The sequence below is a fragment of the Pan paniscus genome, chromosome 19, assembly GCF_029289425.2.
Source record: "Pan paniscus chromosome 19, NHGRI_mPanPan1-v2.0_pri, whole genome shotgun sequence".
NCBI classification, from domain to species: domain Eukaryota; kingdom Metazoa; phylum Chordata; class Mammalia; order Primates; family Hominidae; genus Pan; species Pan paniscus.
Window position 1 is genome coordinate 84292065 of NC_073268.2, and position 27321 is coordinate 84319385.

The following is a 27321-nucleotide window of genomic DNA, read 5'->3' on the forward strand; positions in this document are numbered from 1 at the left end:
TTTTGAGATGGAATCTTGCTCTGTCGCCCAGGCTAGGGTGCAGTGGCGTGATCTTGACTCACTGCAACCTCCACCTCCCAGGTTCAAGTGCTTTTCCTGCCTCAGCCCCCCGAGTAGCTGGGATTACAGGCGTGCACCAACATGTCCGGCTAATTTTTGTATTTTTAGTAGAGACAGGATTTCACCATGTTGGCTAGGCTGGTCTCGAACTCCTGACCTCAAGTGAGCCACCCGCCTCGGCTTCTCAAAGTGCTGGGTGGGATTACAGGTGTGCGCCACCATGCCCAGCTGAAGGATCATGATGATTTCTGATTTACAATAGTTGAATTGGAGTATGGAAATCTAAATGTAATAAATACCACCTGGTGATTTGAATCTGCATCACAAGAATGCTGACATAGAATCCATTTTCTGTTTTATCACCAGGTATTAAGCAAAGGGAAAGGCAAATAAATGCTCAAAAGCTACATTACATATTATTGGAGTATAAAATGTATAACTTTGTTAAAAGGTTTGGACACATTTTGTATTAGTTACGGATACATAGGTCTTAAAGAGTACATGATCTTAACTTTTTTTTTTTTTTGAGTCGGAGTTTCGCTCTTATTGCCCAGGCTGGGGTGCAATGGCGCAATCTTGGCTCACCACAACCTCCACCTCCTGGATTCAAGCGATTCTCCTGTCAGCCTCCCGAGTAGCTGGAATTATAGGCATGTACCACCATGCCTGCCTAATTTTGTATTTTTAGTAGAGACAGGGTTTTTCCATATTGGTCAGGCTGGTCTCGAACTCCCAACCTCAGGTGATCCACCCGCCTCGGCCTCCCAAAGAGCTGGGATTACAGGCGTGAGCCACTGCGCCTGGCCCAACTCATTTTTATAACTAGAATAATTTTACTTTTGGGGAGAGAAAGTCTACATAAGGTTTATACTGAAACCTCTTGAAGTCAACAAGCTTAAAGCAGAATCTTTTTAATCAGGGGAAATGAAAACATAATTAGCAGCCTGGTGTGGTGGCTCACGCCTATAATCCCAACAATTTGGGAGGCCGAGGTGGGTGGATCACCTGAGGTCAGGAGTTTGAGACCAGCCTGGCCAAGATGGCTAAACCCCGTCTCTACTAAAAATACAAAAATTAGCTGGGCGTGGTGGCACACGCCTGTAATCCCAGCTACTTGGGAGGCTGAGGAAGGAGAATCACTTGAACCCAGGAGGTGGAGGTTTCAGTGAGCCGAGATCACACCATTGCACCCCAGCCTGGGCAACAAGGGTGAAACTCCATCTCAGAAAAAAAAAAAAAGAAAAAAGAAAACATAATTAACAAATGTGTTAGCTATAATGTTGGGCACGGTGACTCACGCCTGTAATCCCAGCACTTTGGAAGGCCATAGTGGGCAGATCACTTGAGGTCAGGAGTTCGAGACCAGCCTGGCCAACATGGCAAAATCCTGTCTCCACTAAAAATACAAAAACTAGCTGGGTGTGGTGGTGCACGCCTGTAATCCCAGCTACTTGGGAGGCTGAGGCAGGAGAATTGCTTGAACTCGGGAGGTGGAGGTTGCAGTGAGCCAAGGTTGTGCCACTGCACTCCAGTCTGGGCGACAGAGCAAGACTCTGTCTCAAAACAACAACAACAATGAAAAAGTGTTAGCTGCTTGATCTTTCCTATTTTGGGGCAGTTATGATCTAAGAATTACTTTGACCACAATGAATCCTTTCCCATGGGTCAGGATGTTAGTTCTCAGAGCTTTGCTTCTGGCGGTACTGACCTGTGCCGGTGTTACAGATGTGTGGTGAAGGGGCTGGAAACTGTGGTCCACAGGCCAAATCCAGTCCACTGTTTTGTTTTTTTTCAGCCTGAGAGCTAATTGTGTGTGTGTGTGTGTGTGTGTTTAACATTTTTATGTGATTGAAAAAAAATATATTTCCTGTGTGAAAATCTTGTGAAATTCACATTTCAGTATCCGTAAATAAAATTCCATTGAAACATGGCCACGTTCATTCATTTATATATTGTCTGTGGCTGCTTTTGACCCTCAATGGCAGAGTTGACTAGACAGAGGCCTCATGGCCTGCAAAGCTTTAAATATTTACTATCTGGACCTTTACAGAAAAAGTTTGCCAACCCCTGGCATGTAGAGTCTGTGCTGTTTACTTACAGGTTGCAACAGTTCTTGGAACGACTCTGTAACTGATTGTGGTCTTTAACTCTTTGCCTTTATGACTTTTGATAGGCTTACTCTGGCTACCATGATATCATTTCATTCATGTATTTTTGATTAATAATTAAATTCCATTGATGCTTTCATTCTTATTTCAATTCTTAGATGAAAATATGCTTCTTCATTTGATTATATTGTTTAATTTTTATTTCCCTCTTCTGTTATTCATTACTTAATACTTCCCTTGAATTATTTAGTCTTTTTCTAAGGTGCTTTAAAATAGTTCGTATGAAACTCAAAATAAAATCGTCCTGTTTTCAATGATCAAAGTATATATATGTATATATATACTTTTTTTTTGTATAAAAAGTATACAAAAAAAAAAGACATAAAAAAGTTTAGGCTGCACACGATGGCTCACACCTGTAATCCCAGCACTTTGAGAGGCCGAGGCAGGTGGATCACCTGAGGTCAGGAGTTTGAAGCCAGCCTGGCCAATTTGGTGAAACCCAATCTCTAGTAAAAATACACAAAATTAGCCAGGCATGGTGGCGGGCACCTGTAATCCTAGCTACTCGGGAGGGTGAGACAGCAGAATCACTTGAACCTGGGAGGCGGAGGTTGCAGTGAGCTGAGATTGTGCCATTGCACTCCAGCCTGGGCAACAAGAGCGAAACTCCATCTCAAAAAATAATAATAATAAATATAAGTAAATAAAAAGTTCAGTAGAAACTTCTTGGGAAACTTTATGTGTCTCTAGTAGAGTTAAAAGGTTTTGCAGAAGATAAACGTTAAAAAATTATTTATTTGGAGTGAATCTTTGGTGAGTTTTTATAACTTTAATTGCCTCAAACACTGAATGCTGTGAGAATCGATAAAAAATCTTAGAAGAAAATCAGTCTCTTTAAATAAAAAATCCATAAATTTATTGCAAATCTAGAAGTACCAGAATGTCACTAATACAGAACAGATCAGCAATCTTGTTTGTATTTTCTTCCAAACATTTAAAACCTTGATTATTGACATACTGAAATTGGCATACATTTTGTTTTCATGCAGATAACAGAATAGACATGGAGCAGATCCCTCAGAAATCAGTTATAAATATTAAATTGTATTGAACATTCATAGTAAAAAATATGTCGTAAAGTGCTGAAGTCATGTAAGTCTGCAAAACTGCCACAAGCTCAAAGTTCTCAAGCAGTGACAGAGATTTGCTACATCCACCTTGTTTTAGATTATGCCTGTTTTTGACAGACACTTTGTCATTTCCTCCCCCACCCTCCCCAAAGTTTTATAGATTGTCCTATTTCTATGGCTGATAAGATGCTCTACAAAATGTAGCAGGTGGTGATGAACTATGCCACTTTCATTTCAGTGCAGAGAAATATTCAAGCTTGTGTGTACCTGTAACCAAACTAGGCTTGTTATGTTTTTCCCCCTGAGTTGTCATAAATTAACATTAACGATGAATAAAGATGGAGCAGCAAGCATTGACCATCACCTGCAGGGTGAGATTGTGGTAAAATAGGTGAGTAAAAAGTCCACCTATTATCCTGACACTTGCCCTCTTTACAGAAAACTGCTAACGTGAGCAATACTATACATGTAGTGTGACTCCAAAAAAAAGGAAGAATAAAACAAACAAAACAAAACAATGACCAGTTACCCGATACCTCTGGCAACTTAGAGCAATCAAGTCATGTGTTATAGAAGATGTAAATTGCAACTTGTAACTCGCTATAACATAATTGTCTCTGTTACCCCCATGTGAAATACAGAAATGCTTCAATAATTAGATGGTTTTTTCTTTAAATCAGAAATGCTTTAACAATTCTCTGAAATATAATTCTGATCAAAGAAGTTCCTCAAGTATTCTTAGATGATAAAACAAATTAGTTTTGAAAGCTAAGGCGATTTGCAATCCATTATTTTTTCCCCTTTAATAGCACGCGTTGCCCCTAATCAAATGGAAGAATCATGACAACTTGGCCTTTTATGAAAGTATTTTTACAAGATAAGACGTATTCTGTGAGGCATTTAAAGGACTGCAGAAAGGAGGTAAAAATGCTGCTTATGTCTCAGATTTTATTTCTTTTGATTACTTTAATCATCCTAGAATAACTTAATAATAAATAGCGGTTTAAATTAAAGACACTACAGTCACATATTTCTGTATAACTAAAAGCAACAGGAAACACATTTTTAAATGCCATTTTGTATATTCTGTACTGAAACACTTCTGGTAAGGACTGGCCATAAAAAGAAGTGGTAATCTTCACATTTATGAAGTTCAAGTTATATATATATATATACTTAAAATTTGTTTATTAGTAAAATGTTTGGTCTTAAACTATATTTCATTTCCAGCAAGCAGAGGCCGTAATTTGTTAACGGGAACCTTGGTATTTTACAAAAGGTTTAACAAAAACTATTTATTCATATTTCTGAAAATTAGGAATTTTTAAAATGATTGAAGTCTTTTTTTTTTTTGACTGGCCAATTTCATTTCAGTGACCTGGGTTGGATGTTGTTTTATTCAAGATAGTAGTTTATTCAGACAAGACCATAGGAAGAAAGAAAAGAAAAAAAGAAAATCATTTATCCCACATGAAAGCTTTTAAAACCACTTTGCCAGTTCATGTCACTATTTTAATATCGGAATGTGAACCAAAGAGTCTTTTTACATATCTTTTGTATTGCTACTGAATACAGCCAGATTTATATATGGAAGAGTGCTTGGTTGTTTTTTGTTTTGGCTTTAAAAACAAGCAGAAAAAAAAGCTTAAAACAAAACAAAACAAAACAAAAGCGATGTTGGTAGTGCTCTTCACATACACATTCCCTTTAAAATGTAGTTTTGAAAGTGGAGTAGAGGGGTTAGCTCCTCTACCTCCTTGTGTCCCCGTTGGGCCCACCCCATCCCTCTCCAGCCAACACAGTGGCTGTTGTTGTAAGAAAGTGTGTCATACCGGCTCCATTTGCACGTGAACTCTGTGCTCATTTTTTGCAAGATCCATTTCCAGAAAGTCTTCAGGTATGTCCTGTAAAGTCTTCCCACGATGGCTCACTACCTTTGCTTCACCTGAGTGATGACGCTGGCACAGTCCCATCTTACACGGTCTCACCAGGGCGAGGCACACAGCAGCCAGGGCCATGCCAGCTGCGCAGGAGTAGAAGGCCCTGCTGTAGATCTTACTTTGGTCCACCAACAAACCTGGAAGAGAGCATGGCGTCCGTTAACAGCATCCTTCCTAGACATAAGCCCCTCACCCAGGCGACCATCCCATTCAGAAGCCTCTCAGTTTCATTGCCTTCCTTGTTTTCTTTTGTGTTTCTAAAGAAAAATGGGTGTTAAGGGCAGAAATCTTTACTAGACTGGAGAGGAGAAAGAGACAAACACACAATATACTTGTTCTTCTTGGGCTAAGTCTGTCCTCGCAGAGGACCTAAAACCTGGGACATTTCGATGCATACTTCTTTGAAAAGGTAATATTCTTCGGTAGGAAGGAACTGTATTATTTTCACTTGAGTTCACTTTAGGTTTTTTTTTTTTTTTTCAGACAGAGTTTTATTCTTGTTGCCCCAGCTGGAGTGCGATGGTGCAATCTCAGGTCACTGCAACCTCTGCCTCCCAGGTTCAAGCGATTCTCCTGCCTCAGCCTCCCGAATAGCTGGGATTAGAGGTGTCTGCCACCATGCCCAGCTACTTTTGTATTTTTAGTAGAGACGGGGTTTTGCCATGTTGGCCAGGCTGGTCTGGAACTCCTGACCTCAAATGATCCGCCCACCTCATCCTCCCAAAGTGTTGGGATTAGAGGCATGAGCCACTGCGCCCGGCCCGTTTTAGGTATCTTTTGACAGGGGGTACGATTTCTAATCACAAACACTTTAAAGACCCATTTGGGATCTAAGATATGAAACATACCTATGTCCCTCCTACAAGGAAATATTCTGTACAAATCAGTTAGGTATTTACAGAGTGCTGCCATCCATTCCCAAATACCTTTCCTAAGAAAGGAAGATGACTTACAGAAGTCCATTAGTTCTATCATTCCAAAAGTCAGGTGGGCTCTGAAGGTGATAAATCCATGAGTTCTTGCCTAGCATGAGAGAAGGCAAGGTGATAGAAAAAGCCTGGGTTGGCGGGTGCGGTGGCTCACACCTGTAATCCTAGTAGTTTGGGAGGCCAAGGCAGGCGGATCACGAGGTCAAGAGATTGAGACCATCCTGGCCAACATGGTGAAACCCCATCTCTACTAAAAATACAAAAATTAGCCAGGCATGGTGGTGGGTGCCTGTAGTCCCAGCTACTCAGGAGGCTGAGGCAGGAGAATCACTTGAATCTGGGAGGTGGAGGTTGCAGTGAGCTGAGACTGCGCCACTGCACTCCAGCCTGGGTGATAGAGCGAGACTCCATCTCAAAAAAAAAAAAAAGGCCTGGGTCAATCTGGACTACAGACACAGCTTCCAGTCCTGATTCGACCACTAATTTACCATCTGACCTTTAGCTTCAATTCTTTGGCCTTCAGTTTCCTCATATTTAAATCAAGAGGGCTGGCTCAGGTAATCTCTAATCCCTGGCAGCTCTAAAATTCAATGGAAATATAAAACGGCAGTAAGTTTTTTTATGGCTTGAACAGGAAGCTAGCACAATTCATAAGGGAAAGTAGACAAGCGTTTGTATTTTGTGTATTTAAATTACCTGCAAGGGGCGGTCCAGCCAGTCCTGCTATGCTCTGAATGAAGATGTAGACCCCAGCTGCAGAAGACATCTTCTCAATGCCCACAACATCATCCTCAGCAAGCAGTGGAATGTGGGTCCCTCCTATTGTTCCAACCATAAACCCAAAAAATATGCTGCATGACATTAGACCCCAGAATTCAGTAGCAAAAGTAAAGGCAAACAGAGACACAGTCAATAAGATGACGCAGATGAGCTCAATGTAAATCTTACGAATGGGCTCCCTGTTGAGGACAAAACCAGCTCCGATCCTTCCGAAAACTTCTGCAATGGCCATTGTAGATAATAAAAAAGCAGCGCGGTCCTGGTCAATGCCCAGACTAATGCCCAGAGGAATGATGTACAAGGAAGGTGCAAAGAATCCCAGTGTTGCAAAGAGACCAAATAATGCATAACAAATAAAACTTTTCTCTTTCAAAATGGAGAAGTCTAATAGCGGGGCTTTCTTTTCGCTTGGCCTGGGGCTGGTCTTCACCAGGACCTGCTGCATGTCGGCCTTCGGCTCCAGTTCCGGGTTAGTGTGAGTAGGCACATTTTTAGGTGAGGTAGTTAGTTCTACTCCTGAGTCAATGGAGTCTATTGAGGTTCGTGTTTTCTCATTTTCAAGCATATACTGCGCTTCTTTCCGATTTTCCTGGATGACTATTTTCGGTGACACTGGTCCTCTGATGATGATGGGTCTGAGCAGTGCTCCGAAGATGACAATGTTTAACTGTAGTAGGCCCACGAAGAGGAGGCTGTATCTCCAGCCAATGCGCTCCTTCAGAGCCATGATTGCTTGAATAGGCAGGAGTGAAGAAGAAATAATATAAGGTCAATAATGGACTCACCGGGAGAAGCCATCGAGAAGAAATATGGATCCAGATTTTGTTATAAGTTCTGTGGAAATTTATTATACTCAGCAGTATGAATGTACTCAATCTTTATTTATTTATTTATTTATTTTTTGAGACGGAGTCTCACTCTGTCACCAGGCTGGAGTGCAATGGCCTGATCTCAGCTCACCGCAACCTCCACCTCCCGGGTTCAAGCGATTCTCCTGCCTCAGCCTCCTGAGTAGCTGGGACTATAGGCATGCGCCACCACGACCAGCCAATTTTTGTATTTTTAGTAGAGACAAGGTTTCACTGTGTTGGCCAGGATGGTCTCGATCTCTTGACCTTGTGATCCGCCTGCCTCGGCCTCCCAAAGTACTGGGATTACAGGCATGAGCCACTGCACCTGGCCTTTTTTTGTGTGTTTTAAGTAGAGACAGGTTTTTGCCATGTTGGCCAGGCTGGTCTCGATCACCTGACCTCAGGTGATCCGCCCACCTCAGCCTCCCAAAGTGCTGGGATTACAGGTGTAAGCCACCGTGCTCAGTTACAGATTTTGTTTTGAGATGATCTACACACAGATAAGAATGCTGTGTTTAGTAGCATAATCTAAATCCACATTGAATGTAGCTCTTTTGAAAAACGAGAGGACATAACAGGTGAATAATTGCAAATTACTAGATTATTCTGGAATGCATGTGTCAAGAAAGCCCTACCACTGCATATGTGCCCAGTTAGGAATTGAAACCTATTATTAAGGTGGTCTGAATACCTAAAGTGGGGGTTAGGGAGGACAGATCCTAAAAATGAGCTGGAGAAGAGACGTAAATAACGTCTCATTACACATACACTTAAAGTCATCCATACCGTTGGCAAAAGTTAGCGTAGCAAGAATACCTGAGTGATGTCTCTCATCCACATTCATACTTAGACTGTTGTAGTCCACCTACCTGGTGCGAAAGCAAACACAGCGAAACATTCTCCTGTGGAAGCAACTGCAGTGACTATGGAACGTCTTTTGCCAAAATATTGTGATAGGATGGTTACAGTTGGGAGAAAACTAAAGCAGTATCCCAGACCTGTGAAAGAAAAGTCAAAAAAGCCAATGAGACCCACATACTGCTTGAGACTGGAAGGATGCATTAAAAGATCTGGGATTTTTGGTTTTGCTTTTTGAATCTTGAGTTCTAGGAGCCAAGTAATTCATTCTGGACAAAGGTGATGTTGCAAAGAAAAATGGGTTTCATTAACGGTCTGGATAAACTTCAGTGGTTGTTTGGGATACTAAAAATATAACTTTTTTTTTTTATCTTTGCAACACTTTTTTTCAAATTGATATAATTCACAATGGATGAAACTATTATTGCATGAAATTTTATATAAGATTTGTATCTAGAAAGAAATAAGTCATTTCATATGTGCAGAAATACAGGAAAAAGTCTGCAAATCTTAACAACTGTGTGTGTATCTATCATCTATGAGGAATATATGGCCTCCTTTTATTGTTCATTTCATTTTTTTTTTTAAACAGACAGGGTCTCACTCTGTTGCCCAGGCTGGAGTGCAGTGGTGTGATCACAGCTCACTGGAGCCTTGACCTCCCAGGCTCAAGTGATCCTCCCACCTCAGCCTCCAAAGTGATAGGATGGTTACAGCTGGGACCACAGGCACGCACCACCATGCTTGGCTAGTTTTTATTTTTTGTAGAGATGGAGTCTCCCTATGTTGCCCCAGTTGGTCTCAAACTGCTGGGCTCAAGTGATCCTCCTGTCTCAGCCTCCCGAAGCGCTGGGATTACAGGCATGAGCCACCATGCTGGCTACTCCTTTTAAATGGAAAAAGGTTTTCTTAGGCCCCCAAGAATAAGTCTGGCATGTTGCACTTCCCCTACAGCCCTGGATCCTCAGACACTGATGTGAGAAATACTGGCTACAGAAATTCGTCTTACTTTGTAAAAATGCTATCTTTTGGCTGCAAATACAGCAAAAGAGAAATTATCATCATCTTTGGTGAAGATCAAACAAAAGCCCTTGGGCACTTGAGAACAGATTCCCAGGTCCCCTGAAGTCCATATAGCTCAGTTCAAAACTACTGATCTGAGACACTGTTAATGTTAAAGAAAAAAAAGAAAGAGAAAGAAATATAGTTTGGCTTTAATTTCCTCCTTCCCCTTCCTTGTTCTTCAAACTAAGTGTCTAGACAACTTCTGAGCCAAAGAGGAACACTTACCAGAGATGATGCCAATGGCGACGTACATATGAGAAACCTCTTGTGAGAAGGAGGCGGCCACCATCCCGGTGCTGACAAGTAGCCCCCCCAACATCACCACCAGACGGTGTCCGAAACGATTGCTCAGGACTGTGGCGAGGGGAGCTGCCGGGAAAGAACAAAATGATATTTTAACTCACAGAGGCTTCAGGGTTAGCTGCCATAAGACTCCTTCCTCCACATCTTGCACATGGAGAAATGATGTCAAATACAAATATGGCCGAGCACAGTGGCTCATGCCTGTAATCCCAGCACTTTGGGAGGTTGAGGACGGAGGATCGCTTGAGCCCAGGAGTTCAAGACCAGCCTGGGCAACATGGTGAAACCCCGTCTCTACAAAAAATACAAAAATTAGCCAGGCATGGTGGTGTGCACCTGTAGTCCCAGCTACTTGGCAGGCAGAGATGGGAGGATTGTTTGAGCCTGGGAGGCAGACGATGCAGCGAGCCAAGATTGCACCACTGCACTCCATACTGGGTGACAGAGTGAGACCCTGTCTCAAGAAAAAACAAAACCAAACCATAACACATTTCATGCAAAGTCAGTGCAGGAATTATTTTACTGTTTGTTCAAATTCAACACGATTTGTCAGACTCCTGAAAGAGAAAGCCAGAATAACAGTATAAAACTTTTATCTATATTTTTAGATGACTCTGACTCACCATGAGCACCTATAAAATTAGATATGTATTTAATTTATGTTATTCTATAATAAAAATTGGTTTTCCTATGATTGCGTGAATTATTTTTTCTCTACTCACTACTTTGGATTCTTTTTAAAAAGCTCCATTTGGGGTCAGATTCTAGTTAGTTTCTTTTTTTTTTTTTTTTTGAGATGGAGTTTTGCTCTTGTTGTCTAGGCTGGAGTGCAGTGGTGTGATCTCGGCTCACTGCAACCTCCACCTCCTGGGTTCAAGTGATTCTCCTGCCTCAGCCTCCCAAGTAGCTGGGATTACAGGCATGTGCCACCATGCCCGGCTGATTGTGTATTTTTAGTAGAGATGGGGTTTCTCCATGTTGGTCAGGCTGGTCTCGAACTACTGACCTCAGGTGATCTGCCCACCTCGGCCTCCCAAAGTGTTGGGATTACAGGCGTGAGCCACCGCGCCCAGCCTAGTTAGTTTCTTGACAGGATGAAAGAATGTGAATTCTAAGTTATGCACTCCTGAAGGAGAGTTGCTATGGGATAGATAATTGAAAGTGAATCATCATTTGCTTGGCTTCTATAAGCTGTATCCCCTAGGACATTTAAATCTGGCAAATTAGTTTCCTAGTTATAGGTTACTTAATATTAACTTGACAACAGTGACGTAAGTGAGCCATTGAGAGTTGAGTCAAGGAACAACAACATGCTAGAAAAGGAAGTGGGAAAAAAAGGATTCCATTTTCTTGGGTTAGTCTATATGTATCTACTATGTTAACTATTAGAATACAGAGTAATCTTGGATGTAGCTCATAATAAAACCACTCTCATCATTTTGAGCCAGGATGTTAGCTCAAAGCATTAACAACTAGAATAATAGCATTTGGAAGAATTATCTTCTGGTATAATAGTATTAAGTGGAAATTTCTTGTTGACTACATTTTTATTTTTAGTTATAAAAGACCTAAAACTTAAGCTTTGGGATTTTCTTTTTATTTGGATTACCAAATGTAACATTTTAGTCCTAATTCATTTGTTATCTTTCTAAGAAGGTAATTAAGCATTCCACAATTTAAAAATTAAGTTATCTTGGCTGGGTGCGGTGGCTCACACCTGTAAATCCAGCACTTTGGGAGGCCGAAGCAGGTGGATCACGAGTTCAGGAGTTAGAGACTAGCCTGGCCAACATAGCAAAACCCCGTCTCTACTATAAAAATACAAAAAATTAGCCAGGCGTGGTGGCAGGTGCCTGTAATCCCAGCTACTCGGGAGGCTAAGGCAGGAGAATCACTTGAACCTGGGAGGCGGAGATTGCAGTGAGCTGAGACCGCACCACTGCACTCCAGCCTAGGAAACAAAGCAAGACTCCGTCTCAAAAAAAAAAAAAAAAAATTAAGTTATCTTGATACTCACTTAAAATAGAACCAGGAACGACTTCATGAAACTTGTAAGGGATAGTATGAGAACTAACAAGATAAATTTCTCTCTTTTTTTTTTTTTGAGACAGAGTCTTGCTCTGTCTCCCAGGCTGGAGTGCAGTGGCACAATCTCAGCTCACTGCAACCTCTGCCTCCCAGGATCAAGTGATTGTCCTGCCTCAGCCTTCCGAGTAGCTGGGATTACAGGTGCCCACCACCACACTCGGCTAACGAGAAATTTCTACCTTACGCAAAGGGTAAAAACATGTAGAACTGCCTTGTAAAGACATTCTATGGCTAAAAATGGACTACATTTAAAGAAGGGCTTTAATTTCAGCGATAACTTCAGAGATAACAGTTCCATGACAGTGTGTAAGGGTAAACTTAGGGAAGTTTAAGGTCAGCCTGGTTAACTTTTTTTTTTTATTTTTTGAGATGGGGTCTTGCTCTGTTGCCCAGGCTGGAATGCAATGGCATGATCATGGCTCACTGCAGCCTTGACCTCCCAGGCTCAAGCGATCCTCGCTCTGCAGCCTCCTGAGTAGCTGGGATCACAGGTGTGTACCACCATGCCCGGCCAATTTTTTATTTTAATTTTTTGTAGAGATGGAGTCTTGCTATGTTGCCCAGGCTAGTCTCAAACTCTAGGGCTCAAGCAATCCTTTCATCTTGGCCTCCCAGAGTGCTGGGATTACAGACGTGAGCCACCATGCCCAGCTTGGTTAACTTTCTGAGGTGAGTTCAACAGCCCTTTTCTCTTAGAAAACCCTTGGCAATTATTTCTGACAGACCAATGAACTCATGAGACCTGGCATGTATATCCAATAGCCCTTTATAGGACCAAGTGAAGATTAGTATGTTAAAAATGATACTGAAGCCCCATTTTATTTTATGCGATTGGGTCTGGGAGTATATTATGTAATGATGAATCAGTGAAGTCCTTTAGGGAAACAGGTGCTTGGAATTCAGAAGGTCTCCTCAGAACAATATTTGTAATTTCACCTTATCTCCTTGTACACATCTCATTTTGCTTCATGCATCTACATTTACATGTTTCCACTTGGAATTATGAGATTGGGGCCTGGTATGTCAGCAATTATTATTATTTTGAGATGGAGTCTCACACTGTCACCCAGGCTGGAGTGCAATGGCACGATCTGGGCTTACTGCAACCTCCACCTCCCAGGTTCACACGATTCTCCTACCTCAGCCTCCTGAGTGCTGGGATTACAGGCACATACCACCATGCCCAGTTAATTTTTTGTATTTTTAGTAGAGAGGGGGTTTCACTATGTTGGTCAGGCTGGTCTCGAATTCCTGACCTCGTGATCCACCTGCCTCGGCTTTCCAAAGTGCTGGGATTACAGGCGTGAGCCACCGCGCCCGGCTGCAACTTTTTTCTTTTTCTTTTTTTTTTTTTTTTGAGACGGAGTCTCGCTCTGTCGCCCAGGCTGGAGTGCAGTGGTGTGATCTCAGCTCACTGCAACCTCCGCCTCCCGGGTTCAAGCAATTCTCGTGCCTCAGCCTCCCAAGTACCGAGGATTACAAGTGCAAACCACTGTGCCTGGCTAATTTTTCTATTTTCAGTAGAGATGGGGTTTCACCATGTTGGCCAGCCTGGTCTTGAACTCCTGACCTCAAGTGATCCACCCACCTTGACCTCTCCAAGTGCTTACAGGTGTGAGCCACTGTGCCCGGCCATCAGCAACTTTTTGATGTTGCTTCTTACACAGTGACTATATCCTCACATCCTCACAAAAGGAGGTTGACTGCACTCCTCAAGGGAATCTACAGAATCCTAAGAGTGTGCAGACAGCAGATGTTTAATACATGTGTGTTAAACTGAAGGCTGTCATGGCTGGCAAATAAGGCTTTTTTTCTTCAGTGCCTTTTGTTTCTTGCCAATCCTCAATGCTCTGAAAACCCTGTTAGTCAGGGCTAGGAAGGACCAACAGGCATATAAGGGAATGAAAGCATCACAAACACATCGACTACCATTACCAAGGTAGCCAAATTAAAAGGGCCCTATACTTACGTCGTGGTTAGGCCGAAAGATGTACTAACCTGAAAATGTTAAGACAAACACACAGATTGAGATTATCCATGAGATCCTGCTATTGGATTCATTAAAACTGTCCATTAAGTCATTAAAGAAGACACCAAATGTCTTGATGATGCCGTAGGTGAAGACTTCAACGAAGAAAAATGAAACAGCTACCGCCCAGCCCCATCCTCCATCAGGCACTTCAGTATACACATTGGCTTTGGAACAAAGCTTTAATTTATTTTGGGTCATTCTTAATCTGAAAGAAAAAGTTAAAAGCAATTCAGATCAGCAATAGCATGAGGATCGATGATTCTCATACTCTTAAGCAAACAACAGATAAGAACTACTTACCCCATTTCTTAAGTTGTTGAATATTTATTTATTTATTTATTTATTTATTGAGATGGAGTCTTGCTCTGTCATCCAGGCTAGAGTGCAGTGGCATGATCTCAGCTCACTGCAACCTCTGCAATTCTCCTACCTCAGCCTCCCAAGTAGCTGGGACTACAGGCATGTGCCACCACACCCAGCTAATGTTTTTTCTTTTTCCTTTTTTTTTTTTTTTTTTTTTGAGACAGAGTCTCACTCTGTTGCCCAGGCTGCAGTGTAGTTGTGTGACCTTGGCTCACTGAAATCTCTGCCTCCCGGGTTCAAGTGATTCTCCTGCCTCAGCCTCCCGAGTAGCTGGGATTACAGACGCCCACCATCACACCCGGCTAATTTTTGTATTTTTAGTAGAGATGGGGTTTTGCCATGTTGGCCAGGCTGGGCTCAAACTCCTGACCTCAAGGGATCCACCCGCCTTGACCTCCCAAAATGCTGGGATTATAGGCATGAGCCACCACACCCGGCTGATTGTTGAATATTTAAATCATGTACAAGCAGTATAAAGTATTTGGATAATTTTATGCATATATATGTATATACAAATCTTGGTATTGTACATGGGGCCTCCCAAAAAGAAAGTTAAATGGGAAAAACAGACATGAAGAACAAGAGCAGAATATTTAGAAGCATATTGAAGGACACCAAATGGCCACCAGACCAAGTATTAATGCTGACCTTGAAGGACTCAACTTAGGCAAAAAAAGACTGAATTGACCATAGGGAATGTTGATCAGAAATGAAGCCTAGAAAACGGAGGCTGAAAAGCAAACATTGGCCATGCATCCAGCACCTTCCACCGAGTAAGTGTTTGAGATACCATAAGCATCTCTGCTTGATGTCCCTGGCCACCGTGATCACCCAGTCAACTCTTCTTCCCCGCCATTTTCTACTCAGTAAGCAATATTCTGATTATGATTTGGTGTTCCATGTGGATGTACCTACACAGACACAATGTCACTATAAATCAAAATGAGGGCATTCTGTCTTCTGGGAGTTTGTTAAGCAGGAGTAATTTCCTCAAAGTTGACCACCACTTAGTATATTAGCAATTGAATTTCCAAGTACATGATGATACTCTAGAATATGGTGTCTAAATAAGGTACTATTATACAAGCCTGTAGGGCCCCATCTGGACACCAGTTAATTGAGTTACCCCTAACCTCACTGTGCCTCTCCATTCAAACTGCAACAAACATCAGAACAAGCTGACCTGTCTTAACACTTCTAAGGAGACATTGACATTGACATTGGTTTAACTTAAGTCTTCTGGATTGGGCTCTAGCACATGAATACTGTCTTTTTCAAAGCCTCTGTAATTACATATACTTTGAAACAGTCATGTGTATTTTTAGCCTAACTAAAAATTAATGATATCTATAATAATCAATGAGTCCATGGTCTTCGAGCTCTTAATGGCAACCAACTTCAAGTTTAAGAATTCTTTATGGCTGGGCACGGTGGCTCACACCTGTAATCCCAGCACTTTGGGAGGCCGAGGCGGGTGGATCACCTGAGTTCAGGAGTTCGAGACCAGCCTGGCCAACATGGCAAAACCCCGTCTCTACTAAAACTACAAAAATTAGCTGGGCATGGTGGCAGGCACCTGTAATCCCAGCTACTCAGGAAGCTGAGGCAGGAGAATTGCTTGAACCTGGGAGGAGGAGGTTGCAGTGAGCTGAGACTGCGCCACTGCACTCCAGCCTGGGCAACAGAGCAACTCTGTCTCAAAAAAAAAAAAAAAAAAAAAAGAATTATTTATATATGACCCAAAGCAATCTACAGAGTGGATTCCTATCAAAATACCAATGACATTCTTCACAGAAATAGAAGAAAAAAATCCTAAAATTTGTATGGAACCACAAAAGATCATGAATAGCCAAAGCCATCCTGAAAAAAAAGAACAAAGCTGGAGGCATCACACTAACAGACCTCAAAATATATGACAACACGACAGTAATCAAAACAGCATGGTACTGGCATAAAAACAGACACACTGACCAATGGAACAGAAGAGAGAACCCTGAAATTAATCCACGTGTCTGCACCCAACTGATTTTTGGCAAAGGTGCCAAAGACATTCATTGGAGAAAGTTCAGTCTCTTCAATAAATGGCACTTTGAAAACTGGATATCAATACAAACAATGAAACTAAATCCCCACCTTTCACCCTATACAACAATCAACCAAAAATGGATCAAAGACTTAAATGTAAGACCTAAAACTATAAAACTACTAGAAGAAAACATAGGGGAAACACTTTAGGACATTTGTCTGAGGAAAGATTTTTATGGATAAGACTGGAAGAGCACACACAACAAAAGCAGAAATAAACATGGGATTATATTAAGCTAAACAGATTCTGCGCAGCAAAGGAAACATATCAACAGAGTGAGGCCAGGTGTAGTGTGTCACGCTATAATCCCAGCACTTCGGGATGCCAAGGTGGGTGGATTGCCTGAGCTAAGGAGTTTGAGACCAGCCTGGGCAACATGGTGAGATGCCATCCTTACTGAAAATACGAAAAATTAGCTGGGCCTGGTGGCACACACCTGTAGTCCCAGCTGCTTGGGAGGCTGAGGGATGAGGATTGCTTGAATCCAGGAGGTGGAGGTTGCAGTGAGCTGAGATCATGCCACTTCACTCTAGCCTGGGTGACAGAAGGAGACTCCGCCTCCAAAAAAAAAAAAAGAATGAAAAGACAACCCACAGAAGGGTAGAAAATATTTGCAAACTATTCATCTGACGGGATTAACAGCCAGAATATACAAGGAACTCAAACATCTTAACAGCAAAAAAACTCCCCAACAATCTGACTTAAAAATGGGTGAACAGGCTGGTGGTGGTGGCTCACGCCTGTAATCCCAGCACTTTGGGAGGCTGAGGCGGGTGGATCATGAGGTCAAGAGATCGAGACCATCCTGGCCAACATAGTGAAATCCCGTCTCTACTAAAAATACAAAAATTAGCTGGGCGTGGTGGCATGCACCTCTACAGCTGTAGTCCCAGCTACTCGCGAGGCTGAGGCAGGAGACTCACTTGAACCCGGGAGGTGGAGGTTGCAGTGAGCCGAGATCGTGCCACTGTACTCCAGCCTGGTGACACAGCGAGACTCTGTCTCAAAAAAATAAATAAATAAAATGGGCGAATAATCTGAGCAGACATTTCTCAAAAGACATACATATGGCCAACAAATATATGAAAAAATGCTCAACATCACAAATCATTATGGAAATCCAAATCAAAACCACAGTGAGGTATCATCTTACCTCATTTGGGATGGCTATGATCAGAAGACAAAAAAATAACAAATGCTGGCAAGGATGCGGAGAAAAGAACTCTTATACACTGTTGGTGGGAATGTAAACTAGTACGGCCAATAAGGAGAACAGTATGGAGCTTCCTCAAAAAACTACAAATATAGGAACACTTTTACACTGCTGGTGGGACTGTAAACTAGTTCAACCATGGTGGAAGACAGTGTGGCAATTCCTCAAGGATCTAGAACTGGAAATACCATTTGACCCAGCCATCCCATTACTGGGTATATACCCAAAGGATTATAAATCATGCTGCTATAAAGACACATGCACACGTATGTTTATTGCGGCACTATTCACAATAGCAAAGACTTGGAACCAACCCAAATGTCCATCAATGATAGACTGGATTAAGAAAATGTGGCACATAGACACCATGGAATACTATGCAGCCATAAAAAAGGCTTTGTAGGGACATGGATGAAGCTGGAAACCATCATTCTCGGCAAACTATCGCAAGGACAAAAAAAACAAACACCACATGTTCTCACTCATAGGTGGGAATTGAACAATGAGAACACTTGGACACAGGAAGGGGAACATCACACACCGGGGCCTGTCGTGGGGTGGGGGAAGGGGGAGGGATAGCATTAGGAGATATACCTAATGTTAAATGACGAGTTAATGGGTGCAGCACACCAACATGGCACATCTATACATATGTAACAAATCTGCACGTTGTGCACATGTACCCTAGAACTTAAATTAAAAAAAAAAAAAACTACAAATAGGACCAGGCGCAGTGGCTCACGCCTGTAATCCCAGCACTTTGGGAAACTGAGGCTGGAGGATTGCTTGAGCCCTGCAGTTTGAGAACAGCCTGGGTAATATAGGGAGACGCTGTCTCTACAAAAAAGTGTAAAAAAAAATTAGCAGGGCCGGGCATGGTGGCTCATGCCTGTAATCCCAGAACTTTGGGAGGCCGAGATGGGTGGATCATGAGATCAGGAGTTTGAGAGCAGTCTGGCCAACATAGTGAAACCCCATCTCTACTAAAAATACAAAAAAAAAAAAAAAGGCCAGGTGTGGTGGTGGGTGCCTGTAACCCCAGCTACTTGGGAGGCTGAGGCAGGAGAATTGCTTGAACCCCAGAGGTGGAGGTTGCAGTGAGCTGAGATTGTGCCACTGCACTCCAGCCCAGGTGACAGTGCAAGACTCCACCTCAAAAAAAAAAAAAAAAAAAAGAAAATTAGTGGGGTGTGGTGACACATACCTGTAGTCCCAGTCACTTGGGTGGCTGAGGTGGGAGGATTGCTTGAGTTGAGGCTGGAAGCTTGAGGCGGCAGTAAGAAGTGATCACACTACTGCACTCTTGCCTGAATGACAGAGCAAGACCCTGTCTAAAAAAAAATTTTTTTTAAGTTGGCTGGCGTGGTGGCTCACACCCATAATCCTATCACTTTAGGAGGTCGAGGTGGATGGGTCACTTGAGGTGGGCGGGGCGCAGTGGCTCACGCCTGTAATCCTAACACTTTGGGAGGCCGAGGCAGGCGAATCACAAGGTCAGGAGATCGAGACCATTCTGGCAAACACGATGAAACCCCGTCTCTACTAAAAATACAAAAAAATTAGCCAGGCGTGGTGGTGGGCGCCTGTAGTCCCAGCTACTCCGGAGGCTGAGGCAGGAGAATGGCGTGAACCCTGGAGGCGGAGCTTGCATTGAGCCGAGATCGCACCACTGCACTCCAGCCTGGGTGACAGAGTGAGACTCCGTAACAAAAAAAAAAAAAAAAAAAAAAAAAGGCCAGGCACAGTGGCTCACGCCTGTAATCCCAGCACACTTTGGGAAGCTGAGGCAGGTGGATCACCTGAGGTTGGGAGTTTGAAACCAGCCTGACCAACATGGAGAAACCCTGTCTCTACTAACAAACTATAGAAATGATCCCTGAAAGTATAGTCTTGAAACCCTGTCTCTACTAAAAAAAAATACAAAATTAGCCGGGTGTGGTGGCGCACGCCTGTAATCCCAGCTACACGGGAGGCTGAGGCAGGAGAATCACTTGAACCTGGAAGGCAGAGGTTGTGGTGAGCCGAGATCGTGCTATTGCACTCCAGCCTGGGCAAAAAGAGCAAAACTCCGTCTCAAAAAAAAAAAAAAAGACCAGCCTGGCCAACATAGCAAAACACTGTCTCTACTAAAAATACAAAAATTAGTAGTAGCATGAGCCTGTTATCCCAGCTACCCAGGAGGCTGAGGCACGAGAATCACTTGAACCTAGGAGGCGGAGGTTGCAGTGAGCCGAGGTCACACCACTGCACTCCAGCCTGGGCAATAGAGTGAGACTCTGTCTCAAAAAAAAAAAAAAAAAAAAAAAAAAGCTGGGCGCAGTGGCTCATGCCTGTAATCCTTTGGGAGGCCGAGGCAGGTGGATCACTTGAGGTCAGGAGTTTGAGACCAGCCTAGCCAACATGGTGAAACCCGGTGTCTGCTAAAAATGCAAAAACTAGCCAGGTGTGGTGGCACGTGCCTGTAGTCCCAGCTGCTCAGGAGGCTGAGGGAGGAGGATCACTTGAACCCAGGAGGCAGAGGTTGCAATGAGCCAAGATCGTGCCACTGCACTCCAGTCTGGGTGACAGAGCAAGACTCTGTCTAAAATAAATAAATAAAATAATAAATGAAATGTAAAAAGAAAATTCTTTACAATTATACAATTGTATACAGGTGAATTTTCAGGGTCAGGGTGCATTATATCCTTTATATCCTTTCCTAGCCATAAGTTGTTGGGTCAAAGTTACTAAGGCAAAGGTTTTATTGAAAGTAGAAGGCAACTGAAAAATAACAGGACACAACCTCATCTATCCAACAGACTTGCTGGTTTTCTATTTTTAAAATCTAATGTTCTGAATTTACTCTACAAATCTTAAAAAGCAGCAAATCTGATCTAACTTAATATCATTCATCCTACTGATAGCACCATTCCCACTGTAGCCTAGTACTTGGGAAGGACTATATATTCACTTTATACACTATTATGGCTAAATATTTGGTTGATTAAAATAAGGCATAAGATGCTGTAAGGTGAGTATGCTCTTTGCAGCAAAGGCCTTTGCATTTTGATGTGTGTTGATATGTCATAAATTATATGCTCACAAAATCTGAGGTCTATTTCTCTTTGTACAACCCCATGTCCCCGGACCCCGCCTGTACCTTGTACACAGCTTGTATTTATTTTTGCAACAAAATACCTATCAGGTGCCAGGTCCTTGCTTTCACTATAGGAGCACTACAGTGAAAAGACCAAGAGATGGTCTCTGCCTCCATGGACTAAAATATTTGCTGATGATGATGCTAAGGAAAATGAATGCATCTGAAATGCATCCTATGTAAATGATTCAACCACATCTTGCCAGAGTTCAGCACATTTCTGACAAGCAGTCAGGACTCAGTAGCTACTAAGACCAAGGTCAAATTGGCACAGTTGTTCTAACCCAGAAATGTGCCCAGAAGGTCTTAAGAGTTTTAATGGAGGGCTCAGGACCACCTTGAAACAAAACATATAGTGATAAAATTTGATAAAGACCCTAGAGAGACGTGGAGTGCAGTGGCACGATCATAGCTCACTGCAGCCTCAAAACTCCTGGGCTCCTGCAGGGCACGGTGGCTCACACCTGTAATCCCAGCACTTTGGGAGGCCGAGGCGGGTGGATTGCCTTAGGTCAGGTTTCGAGATCAGCCTGGCCAACATGGTGAAACCCCGTCTCTACTAAAATTACAAAAATTAGCCTGGTGTGGTGGTGCGCACCTGTACTCCCAGCTACTCGGGAGGCTGCGGTGGGAGAACTGCTTGAACCCAGGAGGCAGAGGTTGCAGTGAGCTGAGATTGTGCCGCTGCGCTCCAGCCTGGGTGATAAGAATGAGACTCTGTCTCAAAAAGCAAAAACAAAAAAACTCCTGGGCTCAAGTGACCCTCCTCAGCCTCTCAAGTGGCTAGGACTATAGGTATGTGCTACCATGCCCAGCCAATTTTTTTTTTTTTTAAATTTATGTTTTGAGATGGAGTCCAGGCTGGAATGCAGTGGCATGATTTCGGCTCACTGCCACCTCCACCCCCCAGGTTCAAGCAATTCTTTGCGTCAGCCTCCCAAGTAGCTGGGATTACAGACGCCCACCACCATGCCCAGCTAATTTTTTGTACTTTTAGTAGAGACAGGGTTTCACCATGTTGGCCAGGTCGGTCTGGAACTCCTGACCTCGTGATCCACCCCCCTCGGCCTCCCAAAGTGCTGGGATTACAGATGTGAGCCACCGCGCCTGGCATAATTTTTATTTTTTGTAGAGACAGGGTCTCACCATGTGGACCGGGCTGTGGGTTGCATTTAGATGAGTGGGACCAGATTGCAGTTTTTGTATGAGCTGAGATTACCTGCCATCATGAGAAGACTCTGTCTGGCCAGCACTGAAGTTCTGGTGCCAGCTGCCCCTTTCCTCTCTTCCCTTGCCTGTATCATCAGATGTTTACACTTGCAAAAGGGATGGGGCTAGGATGAATCTGTAACCCCTGAATAGAGTTAGAATTATTGAATGTTAAAGCTGAAGGGGAAAATTGAGGTCATCTTTTTCAATTCCTTTTTGTAAAATCTTACTCATTTTGTAAAATCGGGAAACTGATCCCCAAGAGGTGAAGTCACTTGACTGAAATAGCCCAATACTGAATCTCCTGCCTTCCAGGGCTCCTGCTGTACAAGCCTACAGGAGAGCATTTTATTGTATTTAATTTTTTTGAGATGGAGTCTTGCTATGTCACCTAGGCTGAAGTGCAGTGGCACGATCTTGGCTCACTGCAACCTTAGCCTCCCGGGTTCAAGCGATTCTCCTGCCTCAGCCTCCCGAGTAGCTGGGATTACAGGCACCCACCATCATGCCCGGCTAATTTTTGTATTTTTAGTAGAGATGAGGTTTCATTATGTTAGCTAGGCTGGTCTCGAACTCCTGACCTCAAGTGATCTGCCCGCCTTGGCCTCCCAAAGTGTGGGATTACAGGTGTGAGAAACAGCTGATACTTTTGAATTTAGTACTGAATTCTATTAATCAACTGATGGCTTAAGCGAAGCCTGGTGGCCCAAGGAAACTGAGCTCGGAGAAAGTGTAAATGCTAGATGGTTCTTGCAAACATGGGTGTAAAGTAGCTAGCTAGTCATTGCTTAGATCTATTCTATGACAGCTGTTTAGAAGATGGTGGACTTTCTGTTTTTGTTTTTGGAGATGGAGTTTCGCTCTTGTTGCCTAGGCTGGAGTGCCATGGCACGATCTCAGCTCACTGCAATCTCCACCTCCCGGGTTCAAGTGATTCTCCTGCCTTAGCCTCCCAAGAAGCTGGGATTACAGGCGTGCGCCACCATGCCCGGCTAATTTTGTTTTAGTAGAGATGGAGTTTCACCATGTTGGTCAGGCTGGTCTTGAACTCCTAACCTCAGGTGATCTGCCTGCTTTGCCTCCCAAAGTGATAGTATTAAACGTTAGATAGTATCTAAACGATAGTGCTGGGATTACACGCGTGAGCCAGCATGCCCAGCCTTCTTCTTTTTTTTTTTTTTTTTTTTAATAGAGACAGGGTCTCCCTATGTTGCCTAGGCTGGTCTGGAACTCCCGGACTCAAGCGATCCTCCCACCTCGGCCTCCCAAAGTGTTAGTATTAAACGTGTGAGCCACCTCACCTAGCCAGATGGTGGACTATTCATTTCTATTTCCTTTCTGAGCCACTGCTGGAAAGTTAATTCCTTAGTTTTTTTAAAAAACTCTGCTTTATGTCTGAGCTATTCTACTCTAGCTAGAGCCACATATAACTTTCACCTGCATTCTTGGGTTTTTGGACAGAAGCTTTCTTTTCTTTTTATAACTGAGATCTCCATCAAGGAAAGATGACACCCTGAACCCCATCCTACCCCCAAGGTTTATGCCTTTATCATCCTAAAGCATCCTATGTCCTATTATATTTAGCTTTGAAGATAAGACCACAAGATAAAGTAATAACAGGATAACCTGGTTTCTGAACCTTCCTGGGTGATAATGCCTGTATTTAAGTAAAGTCATGCACAGGTCTTTCCTTAAAAAACCGAGTCATAAGGGGAGAAAGTGCTTGGTTGCAGAATAAAACCCTTCCTGGACTCTTCTCCCTTTTTTCTTTTCTCTTCTCTTCTTCTCTTCTCTCTCTCTTTCTCTCTCTCTCTCTCCCCCCCCCCTCCCTCCTTTCTTTTTTTTTTTTTTGGGGGGGGGGATGGAGTCTCAGTCTGTCTCCCAGGCTGGAGCACAGTGGTGCGATCTCAGCCCACTGCAAGCTCTGCCTCCCGGGTTCAAGCGACTCTCCTGCCTCAGCCTCCTGAGTAGTTGGGATTAAAGGCGCATGCCACCACACCCGGCTAATTTTTTTTTTTTTTTTTTTTTGTATTTTTAGTAGAGACAGGGTTTCACCATGTTGGTCAGACTGGTCTCAAACTCCTGACCTTGTGATCCACCTGCCTCAGCCTCCCAAAGTGCTGGGATTACAGGCGTGAGCCACTGTGCCTGGCCTTCTCCTTTTCTTTTTTTCCATTCCTTCAGCAGGCCAAACCTTCTGTCTCTGCAAACAAAGCAACTGAGGCCTGAATTTTGAACTTATTTATGCAGAAGCCTCTGTAAGTTCCAGAATATAAAAGTTTATCTGTCCACTTTGGTCTGTGGCCATGTGAATTTATCTGATGGGTAGGGATATTTTTCAGCTGTGTAGGGATCTAACTGGTGAGGCAAGCTGAGTCATCCTGCCCATCAACCCCTGCTTTACGGATGATGGAATTTAGGCAAATCACTTCACTTCCCCATTTTCAATGTCAATGTAAAATCAAGGTAAATGTAAAAAAGGGAGTTGAACTAGACTCTGATGAGCTTAGATCTCTTCCTGCCCTAATAGTCTATACTTCTATGACAGCCTTTGACCGTCACTTGCTTTAATCCTTCTAAGCCCTTTGAAGGCAAGGCCGAAGAGTTGGTCTTCTTAAAGCTCTTAGGCCATATTTGTTAATTTCTGTGTACCATTAACTGGCTGCACAGTTATGGAAACCACAGAATCCTGAACTTCTAGAACTTCTATCATCTGTAAAGCATGGGTTGTCAGGGGAGTCTCTCAAGCCTTTTCCAACTTACAAAACTCGACAATTCTGAATGGGGGTTCCCGGCAGCCATCTTCCCTTCACCCTAGTGTTCTTCTGGAGGAAGTACAATGACACAATCCACGGGCAGTTTGGAGGATTTCCTAGTAGCATGTGGTTAAGTGTCCCCTTAAATAAATGAGTATTGGCCGGGTGCGGTAGCTCATGCCTATAATCCCAGCAATTAGGGAGGCCGAAGCAGGCAGATTACTTGAGCCCAGGAGTTTGAGACCAACCCGGGCAACATAGTGAGACTGTGTCTCTACAAAAAAATTTAAAAATGAGGTGAGAGGATCGCTTGAGCCCGGGAGGTCGAGGCTGCAATGAGCAGAGATCAGGCTACTGCACTCCCATGATGGGAGTGAGACCCTGCCTCTAAACAAATAAATAAGTAGGTATCTTGCCAAAGGCTTGGAAATCCGCTATCCTTGGGAGTTTCACTGTGATTTAATTTGTTGAGAGAAGATTTGGTCCGAGGGCATGAAAAAAATTGGATTATTGTAGACCATCAGAGTGTTATTCCAGGGCCAGCTAAGAGCAAGGTTCAAAACGCAGGCTCTGGATGGAAATGGGGTGGCTACTGTTGTAGGCAGACCCCGAGCAAAAGCACTGCGGATTTCTCTTCTTCTTAAAGGCGTAGCCCGGAGAACAGCTTTGACAAGTTGTTTCTGGCCCAAGTTGTCAAAACCAGTCTGTAATTGGCTAAAGTTCATCTGCATTCTCTATTTAAAAAAAATTTCCAAACCTAACCTGGATAGCTGCCTCACGATGTTGAATCACTGGCTACAACCGAGTCACCATTTTACAAGACTATGGTGTTGAAACCTGAGCCCCTAATTTAAGTGTCCTCCTCAGGAGTTCCACTGAGGAAAGTCCTTTTTCGGAAACCACAGAAGGAAAACTCAGGGTTAGTGGTACTCATTACACTGGAAGGAGCTTTTCCACTTGGCTGCATTGTTTATTTACACACTGTAAGTTCCTATTTTGGACACTCTTCCCTTAATTATGAGAAGAGGGGTTTCTATTATATCATCTGGCCGGATGTATTGTTGACCCCAAAAATGCCACATAACGGTGCTTGGGACATGGGGAGATGCATGGTTTAGAGATTTCAGCATAAGCACTTGGCATCTTTTTTTACAAGCAAGACACCTATCTTACCATGATTTGCAAAAACAATCAGATCACTGAGAAATCTCATTCCCGGGGTAGAAACCATCTCCTGCGAGAAGGAGCTGGCACGGAGTGTCTAACCGTGCAAACAAAACCGGCTTCCAGGTTGACAAGTTGTAATTGCTCTTCCCCAGTTGGCTCCGGGGAGCTTTTTCTAAGACTGACGCCCCCCGTGTTTGGTGACATTTTATATACGCCACCTAACAAACTTCTATGACCTGTCTTGCTAGGGTGGGGGGAATAAAAAGAAAAGACGACAACAACCTAGAAGGAAATAACCCATTTCCTCTGCAAAACCATCTTCCCTTGCCACGGAACTGCTCGGCGACACCAGCGCTTTCCTGCGGTTGGCAGCCCGGGAACCTTGAAGTTGCGCGGGACCGGCCGTCAGCCGCTGACAGTTCTGACAGTCCAGGTGGAGGACCCGTGCTCTGCCGGGAAATCCCCGCCTTCCCGCTGGGGACAAACGGTGGCCGCCGCAGGGAGTGCTGTGTTTGGGGGTCGGGGGAGGCAGGGAGCCCCACTTTCCCTCGCGCTGCCTCAGTGCCCGGCCTGCGTGCGCGCGCCAGCCTGGGGAAGGAAGGTACCTCTGACATTTCGCTCCTGCGACGCGCAGGCAACTTCATGCGGAAAATCCGCGGAGGGGCTGAGCCTGGAGCCCCCGACTCTTCCGACGTCCCGGAGCCCCCAACCCGGGGCAGGGGGGGCACTCAAAGGCCAGGCGTGCCTTTAGGTATCTTCCGGGACCCAACTGTACCAGGGTCACGGACATTCAACTCTCAGCTACCCACACCGGCGCGAGCGCGTCATCCCGGTGGCCCTGGGCATTCCTAACTGTCAGAGCGAATATTTTTGGGAATAACCTCTCCAAAATGTGAAGATGTTCAGTGGTCTCCTCCGCCTCCCATCCCAAAAAAAGGCCCCAACACATATTTTTTAAAAAACAACCCACATCCCACAATCAAACTTTTAAACATGTAAAATAATAAACCAACTCACCAAGTTAGAAGGGAAGAGAATAAACCCCAAAAGGCTCCCAATAAGGCAGAGGCTTGGCCTCCCCCTCCTTATAAGCCGCTCGGTAACATGAGAAAAGGATTAACCCCTTAGGGGGCGGGCCCGACTCTAGCGCAAGTTGGCTCGGGCTGGTGAGGCCGGAGCGCCCGGGCCTTCCACCCACTCCCGCGACTCCGGCACCCGAGCCACACCCTCCCCCCGCCCCCCGC

General features: G+C 43.8%; 2 protein-coding genes across 6 annotated transcripts in view; one reads left to right on the forward strand and one right to left on the reverse strand.

The window, feature by feature from the left end:
- The window catches only part of ARSG (arylsulfatase G), a 187273-nt gene that overhangs the window by 6772 nt on the left and 153180 nt on the right, over positions 1–27321 (forward strand). The window lies entirely within an intron of this gene.
- SLC16A6 (solute carrier family 16 member 6) lies at positions 3061–27302 on the reverse strand. 3 transcript variants are annotated; one of them, XM_034942770.2, is made up of 7 exons: positions 27095–27296; positions 19014–19140; positions 14114–14352; positions 9950–10093; positions 8671–8799; positions 6867–7682; positions 3061–5378 (listed from the first exon to the last, which is right to left on the reverse strand). In XM_034942770.2, the coding sequence occupies exons 3-7, from the start codon at positions 14343–14345 to the stop codon at positions 5128–5130; spliced, it is 1572 nt and encodes a 523-aa protein (XP_034798661.2). In that variant the 5' UTR covers positions 14346–14352; positions 19014–19140; positions 27095–27296; the 3' UTR covers positions 3061–5127. The 3 variants fall into 3 exon arrangements, with proteins under 3 accessions (XP_034798661.2, XP_034798660.2, XP_063455416.1); XM_034942769.3 differs by lacking the exon at positions 19014–19140 and having other exon boundaries at positions 27095–27302; XM_063599346.1 differs by lacking the exon at positions 27095–27296 and having other exon boundaries at positions 19014–21393.

Excerpts from the sequence above, each read along its gene's own strand:
- SLC16A6 (XM_034942769.3), bottom strand. The coding sequence starts at position 14,345 with ATGACCCAAAATAAATTAAAGCTTTGTTCCAAAGCCAATGTGTATACT. Across the intron at positions 10,094-14,113 it reads GTTTGTCTTAACATTTTCAG|CTCCCCTCGCCACAGTCCTG; the intron begins GTTAGTACATCT and ends CTTTCCCGGCAG. Across the intron at positions 8,800-9,949 it reads CGCCATTGGCATCATCTCTG|GTCTGGGATACTGCTTTAGT; the intron begins GTAAGTGTTCCT and ends TTTCTTTCACAG.